This window comes from Eriocheir sinensis, chromosome 15 (genome assembly GCF_024679095.1).
Source record: "Eriocheir sinensis breed Jianghai 21 chromosome 15, ASM2467909v1, whole genome shotgun sequence".
Taxonomy (NCBI): Eukaryota; Metazoa; Arthropoda; class Malacostraca; order Decapoda; family Varunidae; genus Eriocheir; species Eriocheir sinensis.
The window spans coordinates 8,906,666-8,923,946 of NC_066523.1; the positions used below are offsets into that span (position 1 = coordinate 8,906,666).

Here is a 17,281-nt window from a genome sequence, read left to right on the forward strand (position 1 = left end):
CGCTGTCTGACATGACACGGCAGGGACCTAGAGGCAGCGGCGGTAAACAGTTATTAAATCTTTGTCTAAGGTTTCTTAGTAGAGGATCCGAAGTAGCAGTCGTAACAGTGATAGTTGTAGTAGTAGTAGTTGTAGGAGTAATAGTAGTAGTAGTAGTAGTAGTAGTAGAAACAATGAAAGTAGCAGTGGCGATAATATAATTAATAGCATAACAACAAGTAACGAAAAAACAGCATCAACAGTAACGACAACAATAAATTATCAGCACCAAAAATACCAGTGACACTTTTATTCTTCTTTGTCCAGCCACCGGAGCGTCGATGAATTTAAAACAAATATGTGTAAAGGTAAAAAGAAAGGTTGGAACACCCACGTTTATGAAAGACCATGAATAATTTAGTTAACACCTGAGCGTGCTGAAAGGTGACCCCTAATTGGATATTCTGGTGAGTCAGTTATGATGCACACACACACACACACACACACAGAGAGAGAGAGAGAGAGAGAGAGAGAGAGAGAGAGAGAGAGAGAGAGAGAGAGAGAGAGAGAGAGAGAGAGAGAGAGAGAGAGAGAGAGAGAGAGAGAGAGAGAGAGAGAGAGAGAGAGAGAGAGAGAGATGGTGGTAGCGTGATGCCTTTACTTGTTCGTTTTCTCATGTTTTACGTCCGTGTTTGTTTGTTCTTTGTGCAGCACGGACGGCTGGCAGGAGTGACCTTTGCGATACGACTCCTCTTCCTCCCACTATTATTTCTTTTCGATGTTCATTCAGTGTTTGATGGTCATACGTTCAAAACAGAAGTAAATGAAACGACTGGTAGATAATGAAAAATTGAGTTATCTTCTAGGAAATCGTGACTTCACTGCTTGTATATGTCGGTAATAATCATTTGAGGACAAGTATGAAGTGGAGGAGGAGGAGGGAAAGTGATAACATGAAAATATAGACGAGCAAACAATAGAAAACCCGTTGACATGCGTATTACAAGGCAGCCTGCTGCAGTAATTTAATTAATTCATAAGGCATCTATGTGACCTGTTATACGTACTACGCCAGAGGACGTTCAAACCGCTCGTGTTGCATCAAAGTAAAGGTCAAAACTACTTTTAAATGAGTTGGTGATTTTTGCCTTAACTCCGGCAGGACGGCAATGACGGATTCGAGAGAAAAACTTCCATCCGCTGTCTGGTTTGCTTCGCTGCAAGTGAACGAATAAACAATTATTTCTAGTTGTTGAGTTAGTTTAAATTGATAAAGAACTTTGAGGGACTGACGTTTATGAAAGCATGCCAGGTGACTGTGGGGGGGGGGGAGGGGGGGGATTATGAGAAGAGGAATAATGATAATGATGATGATGTTGATGATGATGATGAGGAGGAGGAGGAAGAAGAACAAGAACAAGAACAAAAAATGAAGATGAAGAAGAAGAAGAAAGAAGAGGAGGGGGAGGAGAGTATGGTGATAAGTGTCGACATGTCTAACAGTGTCTAATAGTGAATGTTAAATGTACTCTGAAGACTTCTTATAGTGTGTTTACTGTATTTTTAATTTGTCATGAGATTATTATATATGTTTCCTGGGTGAAAGGCTCTACAGACCTTTTATGGGACGAGAAGTGTGTGTGTGTGTGTGTGTGTGTGTGTGTGTGTGTGTGTGTGTGTGTGCATACGTGAGCGTGTCGGGTGTGTACTCTGTGTAGGTGGGTATATGTTCCGTTGAACGTATATACAGGAAGCAACAAACAGCGGTGCAATGGAGTACCTGGTGCAGTCAGTCCTGTTACAAGTGAGCACCCTCCAGCCGTGTCTTAATGGAGAGGGTCACTAATGGCTCAGCTCACCTGGTCTACCTTGAGTTTGTTTATCGTTGGACAAAATCATTAATATAAAAAGAGCAGGAATACTGCGACTTTTTACCTGTTCCTCAACCCTGTCTTCTTCAACCATCATTTTTTTCTTGACCTTTTTATCCTTCTCTTCATCATCTTCGTCTTCTTCTTATTTTTATTTTTTTTTCGTATTCTCTTTTTCAGTTTTTTTCATTTTCTCCTCCTTTTCCTCCTCCTCCTCCTCCTCCTCCTATCTCATCCTCTTCAAGCCAAAAGCCGAGTTGGATAACCTGCACCATGAATTTTCTTGTCAATGACCCCCAAGAACGTAGAAAAGCTGACATCCAAAGAGACTGTAATAATTTGTCAGTGTTTATCGATTTATAATGTCTGTAAAACCAATAATTTCGTTGTACTCACCTCCCGAGTTTGTAGCGCTAGTTTTTCAATTTTGAAGAAACTCAGAAGGAAGCAATCTTTTCTTTTAGGGATGGGGAGGTGAAAGATTTTTTTTTCTCCCTTTTTTCCAGTTTTTTGAGCAGCAAGCCTTATTTGGGGGTCCGTCGGCTATTCTCAATATGCTACTCTCGTGTTCTCAGTTGCAGTCAATGTAGCAAATCAGTAAAAAATATGTAATTGGGATGAACATTACCTTTCACTTTATTGCCGTCCAGCCGCTCAACGTGAAGACAAAGGACTTGTTTTTAGCCCCCCCCCCCCCATTACCCTTCTTATATCTGCCTGAAGGGGAGGGGGAAGAAGGGAGATGGAGGCGGCCTGGATGCTTCTTGTCTCTCCCCATGTATCGCTTGTCTTATTCTGGTCAAGGGAGTCTCCCATGGTCTGATTCTTCCACGCCAGTTGTAGAGTTGTAACAGTTTCTCTCTCTTCTTTCTTTCTCTCACGTTCATCTAAATCTCCTGCGATTCATTCTTCATTCGTCATTCTTCGGCGCCAGTTGCACTTCTCTCTCTTTCTCGTAGTGTACATAATAACTTTGAATTCCACGAGCGTGCTTTGAGCGGAAAACTATAAGTGTTCCTGGTGTGGCCTAGAAAAGGAGGAGGCAACACCGAGAGACATATAGGATGGGATTAAGTCTCCGACGAAATCACGCGTAAAGGGCATCGACAAAATACTGAATACGTGTTGCCATACATAGCTGAAAACTTGTTGCTAGGCTTTCTCTGGTCAAGCCCATTCATCCGTCACGCAATCTATTCCCAACCATGTCTCTTCTAATCCATCCATCAACCCACCCACTAAACTCTCAGTCCGTTCACCCTCCCATTCGTCCATTCATTCGTCTATCCATCCATTCATTCACCCAATCAACCCTTCAGTCATACATCCATACACCCATCCATCCATCTGTTCATCCATCCACCCATCCAGTCCTCCATCGGTCGCCGCGTTTCTCATCGGCCTGACACATAAAGGCGTATCGACCCATCCCTAGGGCGGGAGTCTGCGGCGCGGGGACGGTGTACGCTGGTTGCTGAGTGAATAATGGAACAGAGGAGGCGAGGCTGCCCCAGGAGAGCCCATTGTGAGGGAACGCTGAGGTGGGGCGGCGAGACTCCCTTGTAATTGGACGGCCGTGGAGGAGACGGTGTATTGGCGGCGAGGGGCGAGGCTCTGCTGGCTGTACCGGGGAATTGTCTCGTGTTCCGAAGGTAGTCATTGTTATTTACAGCGATGGGACAGGAGGAAGACCGTGGACTCCAAATGCCGAGGCCCAAAAGACTAATGGTAAAGGAAGATGAGGAATTGATTGCGTATCGGATCACAGACTTGAGGAAAGGGTGACTATAACGTTCTCGTATATAATGGAAAACGTTCTCTACCTACATTAGATTAGCATGTGTGGTATTCAATTTACCGAACCCAGTTATAACGTGGAAAACAGCTCTAATGATGTAATGTGCAGAGGGGAGAAACTTCAACGTCAACAGAGGCAATTAAAGTGTGCAGGAGCGTAGGAGGCGAGAAGCCGCGTGTTAGGGGCGAAGGAGGAGAAGCAAAGTTTTCTGAGTCGTTCAGAGACGTAAACACGAGACACGGAGTCAAAACAAGTGATTCTCTCTAACTCCCCTCCTCTCCCCCATCCTCCTCCTCCTCTTCCTTTTTCCCATGCTTCTTCTTTTTATTTTTATTTTTCTTCTTCTTCTTCTTCTTCTTCTTCTTCTTCTTCTCCTCCTTCTTCTTCTTCTTCTTCTTTTTCTTTTTCTTCTTCTTCTTCTTCTTCTTCTTCTTCTTCTTCTTCTCACTAAGCGGTCATCATATATTTTTTTTCCTCTTTGTTTTACGCCTACATAAGTGGAAGCAGCCAGAGTGCTTCTAAAACTAAAGGGTACATTTAACGACCACATGATTACCGTTCCATAAAAGTTTAAACTTTCGAAGAAAGCCGAGGCTGTTTTCTGTTTGAATGTTTGCGGTGACCTGCTGGTGCTCCCCGCCTGTTGAGGCTCGCGTCGTAGGAAAGAGGAAAAGTTTGAGAGAAGAGATCGGTTCCAAGATTAAATTTATTAGTCATGATTATCGTCTTGTTTTTAAATTCATTCTCTTCTCGAGTGCTTGAACACTTCTCCCTCCCTCCTCCTTTTCGTGTAAATCTGGCTGTAATAATATTAATACCATGCTTGGGTTCATCGCTAGGAACTTTGCGTATAAAATGCCGGTAGTAATATTACCTTTGTATAACTCGTTAGGTAAGACTTCAAGACCTCACCTTTCATACGCAGTGCAATTCTAGTCGACAAATTATAAGGACATCGAATTACTTAAGAGAGCGCAACGACTCGTCACGAAAATTGTATACCATTGTTGAGACCACGACAGCATGAAGCCGACACAAACGACTCAATTTCTTGACGCTGGAAAAGAGACAACTACCAGGGACTCCATACGAGGCCTTCAGATATCTGAACAAGATCGGTTACGTCAATCATTTTTTTAAGTTTTGAGCTCCAGACTAAACCGATAACTAGAAATAACCATCTACTGTTTGAAGTGAGCCGATGGAATAGACATTGGCTTTTTTTTATATATATCGGAATGAGTCATCCGCCATAGAATTAACTTCCTGTAGATGTAACTAGTGGGAAAACAATCAATTCGTTTGAAAATTGCATTTACAAACATAATGAATGTTACAAACGCACAGCAAGCTCTTTAATAATCTTCCATGTTTTTATTCTTTCTTCTCCTCCTACTCCTCCTACTCCTATACCTGCTGCTCTTTTCTTCCTCACTCCGTAGCTACTCTCCTCAATCATCCAAATGAGAGCCTCAGGTTGTCGAGGTTGTTCATCATATTGTTTCTTCCTCTTTCAGAATCCCTTTGACTCTTCATTCGTTGATTTCCCTGCCTCTGCTCTCGCACACTGCTTGTCATATCTCGTTTCCTCCTCCTAACCCACCTTTCATCTCTCCTAAACTGTCCATTCCCATACACACGCTTCCTTTCTCCCTCTTAGTCATCTGTTTCACATTACTGCCTTCCTGCGTCTCCTCTTCCATGCCCCAACCCTTCTTGCTTTTTTTTTTTATCGCTGGTCCTCCCTCGCCCTTCCCAGCATCTTAAATTCATAAAGCGACGGTATACTAATCAGCACGTGCAAACTTCTCTCGCTGTCTTCCTCTCTCCCTCCCCCCCCCCCTCCCCCCCGTCTTCCATTATCCTCCCTCTTCCTCCTCTTCATTCTCCTCTTCATTCTCCTCCCCTTCTCATATTCCCCCATCAGTTTGACAATGCAAATAAAGCACATCACAATGACCCTTAGTAACCCGCTTAGTTTTCTTTTCGTTCTCAGTTCGTTCTGTTCATTCATCACTCATACTTGTCTTCATCCTTTATCATTCCCTTCCATCTCGTATTCGTTTTCTTCACCCATCCCTTATACCTCATCCTTGAACTCTGGATCCTTTCCATTCAGTTCTTCCTCTCACTCTTTCCCTTCCTGATCTCAGTCACGTCCTCGTCATAATTTCTGTCATGTTCTCGGTTTGGTTGTCGTTCAAGGCCTCGTCCTCGTCCTTAACCCTTTCCTCGCCTTCTTCGTCCTCTTCCTCCTCGTCGTCCTCGTCCTCCTCCTCCACGCGGCCGCTCCCCAGCCAGTAGTGCGCTAAAGGACTGACTGGCGGCTGGCTTACCTAAACCTTTTACGGCTCACCGGTAATTTAAGCAATTAACTGCGGTCGTCTTTTGAGAGGCGGCCACTACCTGCCTGACCCTCATGAAGCAGTGAGGTGCGCCGGCTGCCCCCCTCCAAGCCCCCCGCCGACCCTAACCTTGCTACTCCAGCGACGACGGGGGGCGTTGAATGAGGAAATAATTCTGTCAGATGCTGATGGCCGCTATGTGAATGAGGTAATGAGTTAGTATAATTTTCCTGGTGTTAGTGGCGCAGTCTCTATTATTTTCTTATCTTTTTTTATGCGCGCGTGTGTGGGGGGGGGGGGAGGGGGGGGCGCAGGTGTAGCGTAACATTCAGGACAACTCGTTCCTGGCGGTGCGGGTCATTTGCCGTGCAGGTGCTGGTAAGGACGACCAATTGCCTATCATTACGATGCGGGTTGTCCCTGGCGGCGGTGAAGGGACGGCTGCGCGAGGGGGTCGGGGATTGGAGAAGGGAGAGTCTGCGGCGGCGGCGGCGACGGCTGTGGGGGTCACGTGCGGGGCGGGCGACGCTCCCTCCCTCCCGTCAAGGATAACAAGCAGGCGTGGAACGGAGGAAGATTTCTTTTTGTTGCCTTTCTTCCTTAACCAGCCACCAGCACCGCCGCCAGCAGGACCCACACGGGCGGACGCGGCGGATGATGTTGATGAGGGTTTTTCTTCCCCCGCCATCCAATACAAGCCTTTTCAGAACTAACTCCAGGAAATATTACCCCTCGCGTGATTACACCCACGACAGCCTCTCAGACGTCAGGGCAGCACCGCCTTCACCACCAATCCTCCTCCTACACCTACGATACCTACCTACTCCTCCTCCTGCTCTTGCTCCTACTTATCCCCGACTTTGGCTCCACCTCCCCCCTGTACCCCGTCACCTGCCGTCGCGGAGAAGCGGAGGAGGAGTGGGCGCGACGCAGCATTAATCGGCGGGTGTTCCATGAGGTGCGGTGCTGCGGGCCGCCCTCTCCCCGCTGAGCATGATAATCAAACGTCCTCGGCTGGCTGTCGTCTCGAGGCCCGGCGGCGTGGGTCACTGTATCTCTATTCACCAGAGTTCCTCCTCCTGCATATATATTGTGGATTAGGTCGTCTAGGTATAGAGGTGGAGGTGGTGTGTGTGTGTGTGTGTGTGTGTGTGTGTGTGTGTGTGTGTGTGTGTGTGTGTGTGTGTGTGTGTGTGTGTGTGTCTGTTTGTCTTTTCGCATGTATGAGTGTCCGTCGGTGCATCTGTTTGCTGTTTGTGTCAGTGTTTATATGTCTGCATGTACACCGAGCAGGAACAATGGGCGGCGTCTGTAGGTCGTCGCAGATATCGTGTGGCGGCTGGTGCAAGTGTTTACGCCGCCAGTCTTCTCGAGGCGGCGACGTCACGCAGTAAAAACACTCATTAGCCCATTAACCCGCATTAGCCGGAGCACCTTCCCCGTTCCGCCTTGCTCAGTTTTCGTAAACATGTGGACCCGACAGCGGCACCAAGCATCATGGCCGCAACCTGCAATTAGCGCGGTTTATTTGATTCACACACGTTGGCGCCGACGCCCATGCACGCGGTGGTAGATGATTTGTTTACCACATGGAACTGCATAAAGGCTTACACGCTTTAAAACGAGAGAGCGAGGCGCCGCGCTTTGTGGCTGGAGCATCGTGTCGTAAAGATCACTCAACCAAGACGTGGGGCGGAGCGAGGGGCGGGATGGGACTAGTAGAATGCGACATCTTAACTCTTCTTGCTTTAATTATCCCTCGCGGGTAAAATATGTAAAAAACGTCCTTTAGAAACCGCGACTGCGAGAAACAAGATTGTCTGTGTGAAAAAGCGTAATAATACCGGGAGATCATAAGCTTTTTTGAAGAAAAGCCGTCCTTTCTCCATACCTTACTCTGCCTCTCAATTCTCCAGAGCCGCGCCGTCCCCCTCAAATCCAGTCAAGGCAGCCGGCTTTGTCCTTGCTTTTACCGAGTAACCAGGGTATATGGGTCGATCCAAGGCCCCGGCGACCCAGCGGAGAATAACATGTAAAGAAGAAAGATGTGCAAAAGGAGTGTAAGAAAGTGGCTCATAAAGTGTTTCGGGAGAACGAAGTCAGGTCACCTGTACAATAATTTAACGTTTTTTTTTTTTAACGAAGAGAAAAAAATGAAAAGAAAGATTGAAACACACTATGAAAATAAATTTTGTAAAAGGAAGACGAAAAAAGAGGAGATGGAAAAGGAGGAACAGAAAGAGAAGAAGAAGAAAAGAAGAAAAGAAGAAGAGAAATAAGAAATAAGATAAGAAAACGGAGAAGAATGACTGTCTTGATAAATTAATTAATAACAAAATGAAAACATTAAACTAAAGAAAGAAAGCGAAGGCGGTGAAACAGAAAGAACCAAAAGAGTGTGACAGAAACCTCCCATTGACAGGTGAAGGACAGGAAGGTCAGCAGATGGCAGACAGACCGTGACCTGACCTCCCCTGACCTCAGAAGACAATGGTGGTCCCTTTCTTAACGACCTAAATAGACAGCCCTTGGCCCTCCAATCATCAGTCAGGTGGAATGAATGGAAGATAAGAGAGAGAGAGAGAGAGAGAAAAGGATGCCAGGAAGAGAGGCAAAGAGGATATGAACTGAGTGATGGTAAATGGGAGGAACAGGGACAGGTAGGAAGGGGAAGGAAGGGGAGGGAGCAGGAGAGAAAAAACTGTGTGGGGGAATGTTTAAGAGACGGACTTTTATATGATCTCAAACTTTTAATTCTACGGTTAGAAAGTCTCTGTAAATGTTATCATAACACACACACACACACACACACACACACACACACACACACACACACACACACACACACACACACACACACACACACACACACACCAAACTAATAATTGTGGTGGTTAATTCTCTCTCTCTCTCTCTCTCTCTCTCTCTCTCTCTCTCTCTCTCTCTCTCTCTCTCTCTCCATGCATTCTCATATTTTTATTTTTTTTACGTTTATTTTTATTCTCGCTTCACTGTGCTAATCGGCTTTACTATTTACCTAATTAGAAAGAGATCAAAGAAGATAACAGAAGAGTCTGGTCGACTTTGATAGTGGTAGGCGATCTAATCAAAGGCTATCAGTAAAGTCAGGTAGTCAGTCAGTCTCGGCGCTCACACTGGTTATGATGTGGTTGTGCATGTTTATTATATAATGTCCTACAAATATACGATAATGATAAATATAAAAAGTAAAGTGGGTGGTGGAAAGAACCTATTACCTCGGGACACGGGCCAGTGTGAAGTTCGGGATTACTACAGTTTGCCTTGCCCAGGTTTCCCCAGGAACCCATTTATAGCCCAACCCGAAAGGAAAAATGAACAGCTGGGTGAATCGCACATCGACTGCCCAGGCTGGGATTGGAGCACATGCCCGCGGAATCGTAGCCAGGCATGTCGCTCATTGACTATAGTAAGTCAGGATGGCCGAGCGGTCCAAGGCGCTGCGTTCAGGTCGCAGTCCGGTCTTCCGGGCGTGGGTTCGAATCCCACTCCTGACACACGTTTTATAATTCTGGGACAACAAACTGGACTAGAATTCTCCGTTTAGTAATTTGCAGATGGTAAGTATAAGCCAATATACAAATAGGTGTGTAGGTATGGCTAGGTGATGTGTTTGTCTGTCAATTTCTGCAAGTGTCCTGTACTGTGATGGGCACTTCTTGCGGAAAGGTCACAGACACACGCAGTGATATGAAAGTCGATCAATAGCAGACTGTTTCTCGGTACTGCTATTCTTATCCTTTATTTATCGTATTTGATTTCCTCCTCTAACTTTTCTACCTAATGTGGTCGTTATTGTCCTTATTGCCTCTGTCGCTGTTGTTCGGTTTCTCGTAAAGTGATTTATAAAGTTACTCAAATTATTAAGCGGTAATGTAAGAGAGGTTTGTGTTTGTCTCCCACAGAGTGACGGCGTAGGGCGAGAGGAGATCTTGAAGACAGGATGAGGATGAGTGTTTTGTAGGGGTTGTTGTATTGCCACTTGTTGTGTTGTCGGGCTGAGGGTGTGTGTTGTGTTGTTAGGTAAGGATGGATGTACTGTGATGTGTTGTCAGGTGTTATATGGTCAGACTGAGGGCTAGTGTGTGGTGATGTGTTGTGACTGAGGATGAATGTACTGTGTTTTGTTGCCACGGTGTCGACCCGAGGCTGAAGCCGATGAGGTGCACAGAGGCTTGAGGGCTTATGGTGGTGCTCAGTGGCTCTCGACGCCTCTTCCTCTCACTGTGCTGCCTTCCCTGTGGTATGGCATGGAGAGGTTGTCATAATAAATAGCTCAGTTATGATGATAGTGATAGAATAACACTCCCTGCATCATCTTAATAATTTTTCTACCAATCCCATCGCTGTTACTGGTATCACCACCGACATAATCATGGTGGGTTTATCATGAATATGCATTGCAGGTCTCCACGCAGCTACACATCTGATGCTCATCTGGGAAAAAAATAACATATTCAAAGTGTCCTGTAGTCGAATTTTTTGAAGCATTCATTAACGCTAAACGAATTTTGCGAGTCCCATTTGTCGGTGGTCGACGCTAATGTATTCAGTACAGAGTAATTGGAAAACTTGTTGGACGTCCGCCTCCCGGCCGCCCGGCGCGCCGCGGCCCGACACAAAACGTTTCATTTTGTTGCAGAGTTGTTGGCTCCCGCAGGCGGCGCTGTAGGGGAGGCCCGGGGCTCGGGGGTGCTGCTTAGTACTGGGTTGCCGCTACTTCGCTTCCGTAACATATGTGCCGTAGCACCTCACTGTTGCACTGTAGACACTCGTCCAAGTAGTGATTTATTACACACCTGCTTCGACAGGATTCCTTGTTTTTGTATCTACCGTTGCATAGGACGACAACAAGTCTGGCGGCCAATCCTCTTTACTCCCCTAGTGACGGTATTGAATATACCATTCTTCCACGAGAAAAAAAAAAAATCAACCTGCAAGTTATTCGAGTTAATGACCACGACTGGGTTTCACGTTTGACGTTTTGACGAGCTCACGCCGAACCAGACACTTTTATCTCTTCCCTGCTGTTTCTTATCGAACAACCTGCTCAGCTCTTGAAATAAGCACTTCTTTGATAAATTCCTTACAGCTGCATTCAGTGGTCCTCTGACAATCGTGTCATCACCCTTTAAGAAATGTTGATTTCACTTTTAAGAGATTTGAAAACTTTCCAGAAATTCAGCTTGGTTTCTGTAAAAAAAAAAAAAAAAAAGGGGGAGACAAGGAAGTAGGTTGAAAGAGGAAAACATTGGAATAAATTTCAAAGGGCTAACAGAGGAAACAAAGCAGGGCGCTGCAGCAAGGATGACGAACGGGGGGCATGGGAGGAGGGGCTGAAGTTTAGCAATATCGCTCTCAGAGCTGGAAGGTGGTGAGGCTGTGGCGGAGAAACTGGCTTTGATCGTTCATCTTAAGAACAACCTGTCAACCCCATAAGCTGCTGGAAACGAGCGGCTCGAGAGGGAGAGCGGAAAGTGGCGGTTATGGAGCTAAAGCCGACTCGTTTGGGTGACGAATAATACTCGAGTCTGACGTCTACACTACATTTTCTTTGCTCGCTTAAAATATAAAACTTCTTTTAATTAGTTTTAATTGGAGTAAGAAATAGTTTAGCAATCAAAATTACTAAAAACTTTCAGGGGAAAATAATACTTCACTGGGAAATCAAATCAGGGCAACCTGCAGCCAAGAGAACACACAAATGGAGCCCGCTGCAAATTTTTCCCACGCCTTCCCCTGGAGCTGGTGGTGGGTGGGAGGGCCAGTGCGCGAGGTGCTGATGGTGATGTTTAGGTAATACATAGCTATCCAAGAGGTGTGGGCAACGATGGAAGCCTGAAAAGGAAAGTTAGAAAGATGTTGGCATCTATCTAACAAATCAATACAATAGCTCTCGTCACGCATATATACTAGATATATTGAAGTAATCATTTTAGTCATTACTCACCGAAAAGGGTACGTAGCTTCAACCTTCAAAACTGCAGCTCATCAGCACCACACTAATCCAAGACGAAGTAGAGGCATACCGAGGCTACGAGGAGGAGAAAGCCGACGGCCACCACGACCCAGCAAAACACTTGCAGACGCTGTAACTTTTTATCTTCCTCTGCTATGTTCTGGCGACTCGCTTTCCGCGTGGAGGAAAACCACGAAAACCTTGAGGAGCCTTCGCTCTCTGTTGGAGGTAAAAAGTTAACTCTTGAAATATCTAATGCTGATAATTCGATATTTCAAGGAACTAAAGTAATTCCATCATTGGAGAACAGATTGCTTGCAATAAGATTTGTAGTAGTTTTGACACGTGCATTCCTCTACGATACGCATTATTAAAATATGATAGAAAATACTGTATATTTAATACCACAGGACTGAGGAGACTTTGACTTGAGCTTGTATGAGCTGATGTCAGTTTCCTCTGGCGGGTAGGCCAGCTCCCCGATGTGCTCCTCGTCACACAGGCTACAGACATAAAAAGCACACGTTGAACTCGTAAATCCCGATTTCATTCGTTCCCCACACCTTTAGACAAAATAGAATTTACCGTAAAGCCTATTGAAAAATTGTTTAAATTATTTTTTTATAACTAAAACCAGTTCGTTTCGAGTCCTCTAATGTATTTATAGCCTTCCTTACTGACGTGCATCTCACCTGGGGTCAGATTCCAGGCATGAATTCCGCTCAAAATCCAGAGTCACTGGGTTGATGAGGCTCTCCTCAACCTGGCAGTCCTCGTCGCGCATTACACTCCACTCGTTTACCACAGTTTCGTCATTCATTGCTCTGAAACGTAAACATGAACAGTGTAATACTTGGCAATTTGCCTACTATCGTCAGCTTTACGGTACGGTTCAGTATGGGCAGCAGGACCTACCTTGGTGTGATCACGAAGGTCCTGGAGGGTGATACGGATGACTGGGTGGACGAACAGTAGGATATCCCATCCGTGATCAAGCTGCCGTTGCTGTCCACTCGACCACTGGTGTACATAATAAAGGAGGTAAAATATGTATACACACAAATACGCAAAGGGTCTAGCCCAGCACGTAGAAAGTCTTGTATTCTAACCTTTGGAGGAGGTTCATCGGCAGGGGAGGCTGAAGTTCAAAATCACTATCGTCGTCCTCGTCCTGCCTCGGATGTCCTGCAGTTCACGTCAGTCACAATGCGTCAAATTAATTAATCTATCACGAGTTAATTCATTTTGCTGGGACATACTTCAGCTTTGATATTAAGAGTTCATCAATACAAGACTTACGGAACGTGTGAAACCTAGCAGATCCACCCGCAGAGAAGATGTTGATGAGGGGCGCCTTGCAATGCTTGGCCTGGAGGCTGTCCACACCCACAGGTACCTGCAAACCCAAGTGTCACGGAAATGCTTTCGGAGTGAACAGAGGCAGACTGAAATACATCAAAATAATGAAAAGGCTACTACCGGATATCCGGACCAACCATTTGTGAGGAGTTATGTGGGGAGTGGTAGCCGCGGAGACCTCGAGTTACCTGAGAGCGACTCCGGGACCGAGGAGACTGTGAGGGGATGTGTGAGGACAAGTGTGTCTTTGCCGTGGTGTAGGACTCTGCACCCGACTCCGGAGTGACGGGAGAAAAGGGGGAGAGTCGGGGAGGGAAATGGACCTCCTGGACTTCATGTACTGCACAAAGGTCTTCCATAACAGGGACGGGCTGCACGCACGAAGCAACCATCCCTGGAGTCTCTGGGTTGCCCCAGCTGCAGCGTTCAAGGCCGAGCAATAAGATGAGAACATGGCAACAGGTGAAACAATAACATCCGTAAAAATTACATAATCCCTTATTTGTCCATTTAAGTTCTTAGAATGCAACACCAATACTGCTGGAACAATTATACTTCTCTCGTATTAAGTGCGATCCTTCCGGCTTCGACCGTGCTTAAATGAAATAATTATAGAAGTAGCACCCTTCCACAGATATTATAATACACGAGTATGGTGTTATCAGCCTAGCTTTTAATACAGAATACTTCATTTTGTACACCAAACATTAATCTCAAGGTTAGAAAATTGTCCCACCTGACGTAGGTAGCGCCGTTGGGCCCCGCGTGGTCAGCCTGGTGGGTCACCACCTCTGACGGCTTAATGTTATGTTCATCCGTCTCGTCGCCCCGCTGTTGCCGCCTCTGTAAGTACTCCCTCACGACCTGCGACGAAAGGAAAACACTGCCCCATCCACTCGGCCCCCATTGCTACTCAGTGTTTCCATCACTTCTAACTCATCTCTAAAAGGGAAACTAACATAATCAAGAGAATAAGATAGCACCGGCCAATAAAACTAGAAAGCTATGAAAAATACAGTTGACGCATGACATGCCCTGCCTCCCTACCTCACTATAGCGGCGGCTGCAGGACTGGCTGGCGTTCGGCTCCCGCAAGTCATCATCGATCCTGGTTGGTGAGACGAAGATTAAAAGGTTACTTTTAACACACGACCGAACCGTGCTTCTCGAGTAGATTATAACTTAAACCTCGTGAAACAATTCGTTGGTTAAAATGCAGTAAAATATAGAAAAAGGAAGAGACCGATACCCTGGATATAATTTCATGACAGGGCACCTGAAGACCTCACTGCATGCTTTCTCCTCGGGTGGTCATGTCACAAACTGTGCGACGTGAAACGAAAACAAAATTTATCGTGAAAACTCATCCCAACACCGAGCTACGCCTCAGCGCCAGTATCTCATCCCTGCAAGGAAGCATCAGCGCCGCTACTCCATCTCTGAAGACTCTACTCATCTTAAGTGGTTCCGAGCAGCAAAACTATCTCGCTCCTGATGCATGGTTGCTTTCACGCCCGCCTTTCCCCCCGCAGACCATGGAGGTAGGATGGGAGGAGGGGCCGAGGAGCGGCAAATGTGAGGTCAATATGGTCGGCCGGCGGCCATTAAAGGACTGGCAGAAAGCAGGTGACAGCCGCCGTTCCCTTGCCCAGCCCTGATATGACCATACACTAAACCATGGCTGCTCTCTTCATTCATTCATTCATTCAGAATACCATGAGCCTGCTGGATGGACGTGTCAACGTGGGAAGAAAAAATGAAGAAAGATCCCTGTCTGCAGCGCTGCTTATGGTTGCACAGCAAGACTTTTTTGGGGGAAAGTAACACATGTGGGAGGATGCAGTTGTCTACATTGCCGGCTTCGTCGTGCGCAATTTGGAAAATATTTTCATAGCGAGGCCTGTATTGACACTTTAACCTTGAGACGCCACTGCCTCCTCCATCCACTCCCTTACCATCTTAAAAGCAAAAGGTCAATATATCCTACACAGACGACGTAATACATATGTGAAACAAGTGAAAACTTTAGATAAATTATGGACAGCACAAAAGCTCCGCATTTTACGCTGGGGAGAGTGGACTTCGTGCAATATTACATATTTGCAGGCGAGGTGTCTATACTGAGAAACGGGTCACTCCCATGTTGCGGGACAGTTAGAGTACGGAGTCGCCAATATATACAAACTAATTCACTTCACTGGCCAGTAGCATAAACACATTATCTCCATGTAATGACGGAAATTTTTCGTCAAATTAAAGTCAAATCGAAAACCATATTTTCTTTGATTTCTTTTTTGTTGACAAAGTTTTCAGATCCTACATGAAAACAATTGCATCTAATGGATCAACACTGTTTTTTAATGACTTATAAATTAAGTCAAGATCACATTGAGCTGTTTTTTGGGGGTGAAAGTAAGGCTTATGGGAGGATGCAATAATACAAATAATCTACAGTTACAGTTTTCTGCTGCCTTTAAGAAGTTGCTGGTGCATAATGACATGCTAAATACTGCTAGTGGTAACCGCCTCCCCCTGGAATATGTACCAATACTAACTATTTAAAGCGTAATGATGTGACTCAACACTATGTAAAAAATATAAACACATTGTGAAAAGCAGTCAAAGATGAAAACTATATAGTAGCTGAAGAAAATGATTACGTATACATTCCCAGTGCTTCACACCTATCACAGTGCTCCAACAAAATTGTATTAGCGCTCTAACCTCGAGACGCCACTGCCTCCCCCAGCCACTCTTTATCAATCTTAAAAGCAGAAGACTAATATATCCAACCGACGAGGTAATAAATATATGTGTAACAAGAAAACCTTTTTAAAATTATGGCCAGTAGAAAAGTTCCACATTTCACACTGGGCAGAGTGCACTTCCATAACGTGGGAAGTGCAGTATTACAGACTTATGTCCGTATAGACTCAAATCTGTGTGAACATATGTATGACACAGAGCCCCATGTAAATCACTTACGTACATTTATTAACTAAGGCAGTTGCAGAAATATATTTGCAGGTGAGGTGTCACTATATTGGGATACAGGTCACTGCTATGTTGGACATAGTTAGCGTAAGGAGTCGACAAACTTAAAATAATTAATTTCACTGGCCGGTAGCATACACATTCTCCCTCTCCCTATCTCCATGTACATATAGTCATTTAAATATTATTTTTTTAGTATCCATAATCTACATTTTAATGTATTACTATTTATGTCTTCATTAAATTTAAAAATAATATAATGTGTGTAATACCCAACCAAACTCCATGGAAAAGACCACACAGAGCAGTGTGACAAGCGAGCTTTTGCCAGTCCTGGGTGGGGCACCGGGCGGACTGTCAGGCCTCACTTACCGGTAAAGTGCGCGGGGGGAGCAGGGCCTCTCCTCTTGTCCTACCTCCATGTTGCAGACGACGCGTGTAAGTGTTCTCAGGTACTCTCTTCCCACGCCGATGTTGATAGGACTAAGGTTATGAGTCTTTACATTTTCGGAGCTTCAAAGAAAAGTTACCTATTCAGCCAGGGTTTCGTTTCCTTATTCTCTGGTCTACGGGTATTCATCCTCTCTTTTAGTATTCTTGCATTTTTCATAATATAGTCCCTTTAACAATGATATGTTTTTCTGCGGTTTCGTGAAAAACAACATATTATTATGAGTTCCTATGGTAGAGTAAGAATAAATATCCATTTCTTCTTGACCATCAACGTTAGTATGGGTCAAAAGTCGTGAACCCGAGATCATCAAATATTAAACAGGGGATTTATTGCCTTATTTTCTAATACCTGAGATGGCCCATTGCAGCGTTCGAGTGTGTTTTGAGGTTAGTGGTTCGAAAGGAGGACGGTATTGAGGGCACGGCGAGTCTGGTCCTTCGCAGCTTTCAAACAGTACCTCGAGATGAGAATTGTTGTTACCAG

General features: G+C 45.3%; 1 protein-coding gene and 1 non-coding gene across 2 annotated transcripts; one reads left to right on the top strand and one right to left on the bottom strand.

Annotated features, from left to right (window-relative positions):
* The first annotated feature begins 9,445 nt into the window (after nucleotides 1-9,445).
* On the top strand, nucleotides 9,446-9,529 carry Trnal-cag (transfer RNA leucine (anticodon CAG)). Its single transcript has one exon. It is a non-coding gene; the product is annotated as a tRNA-Leu (tRNA).
* A 2,037-nt stretch (nucleotides 9,530-11,566) lies between these two features.
* On the bottom strand, nucleotides 11,567-16,802 carry LOC126998881 (uncharacterized). Its single transcript, XM_050861072.1, has 11 exons — nucleotides 16,717-16,802; nucleotides 14,398-14,458; nucleotides 14,087-14,214; nucleotides 13,539-13,767; nucleotides 13,291-13,387; nucleotides 13,101-13,176; nucleotides 12,907-13,011; nucleotides 12,684-12,815; nucleotides 12,397-12,494; nucleotides 11,983-12,210; nucleotides 11,567-11,870 (listed from the first exon to the last, which is right to left on the bottom strand). Exons 1-10 carry the CDS (start codon nucleotides 16,764-16,766, stop codon nucleotides 12,035-12,037), a joined length of 1,152 nt encoding a protein of 383 aa, XP_050717029.1. The 5' UTR covers nucleotides 16,767-16,802; the 3' UTR covers nucleotides 11,567-11,870; nucleotides 11,983-12,034.
* Between the last annotated feature and the right edge of the window lie 479 nt (nucleotides 16,803-17,281).

What these genes read in the sequence shown, in the direction of transcription:
- LOC126998881 (XM_050861072.1), bottom strand. Translation starts at nt 16,766, where the DNA reads ATGGAGGTAGGACAAGAGGAGAGGCCCTGCTCCCCCCGCGCACTTTAC. An exon ending in GCAGCCGCCGCTATAGTGAG is followed by an intron (nt 14,215 to 14,397) that starts GTAGGGAGGCAG and finishes CTTTCGTCGCAG; the next exon opens with GTCGTGAGGGAGTACTTACA. An exon ending in TGCTAGGTTTCACACGTTCC is followed by an intron (nt 13,177 to 13,290) that starts GTAAGTCTTGTA and finishes CGTGAACTGCAG; the next exon opens with GACATCCGAGGCAGGACGAG.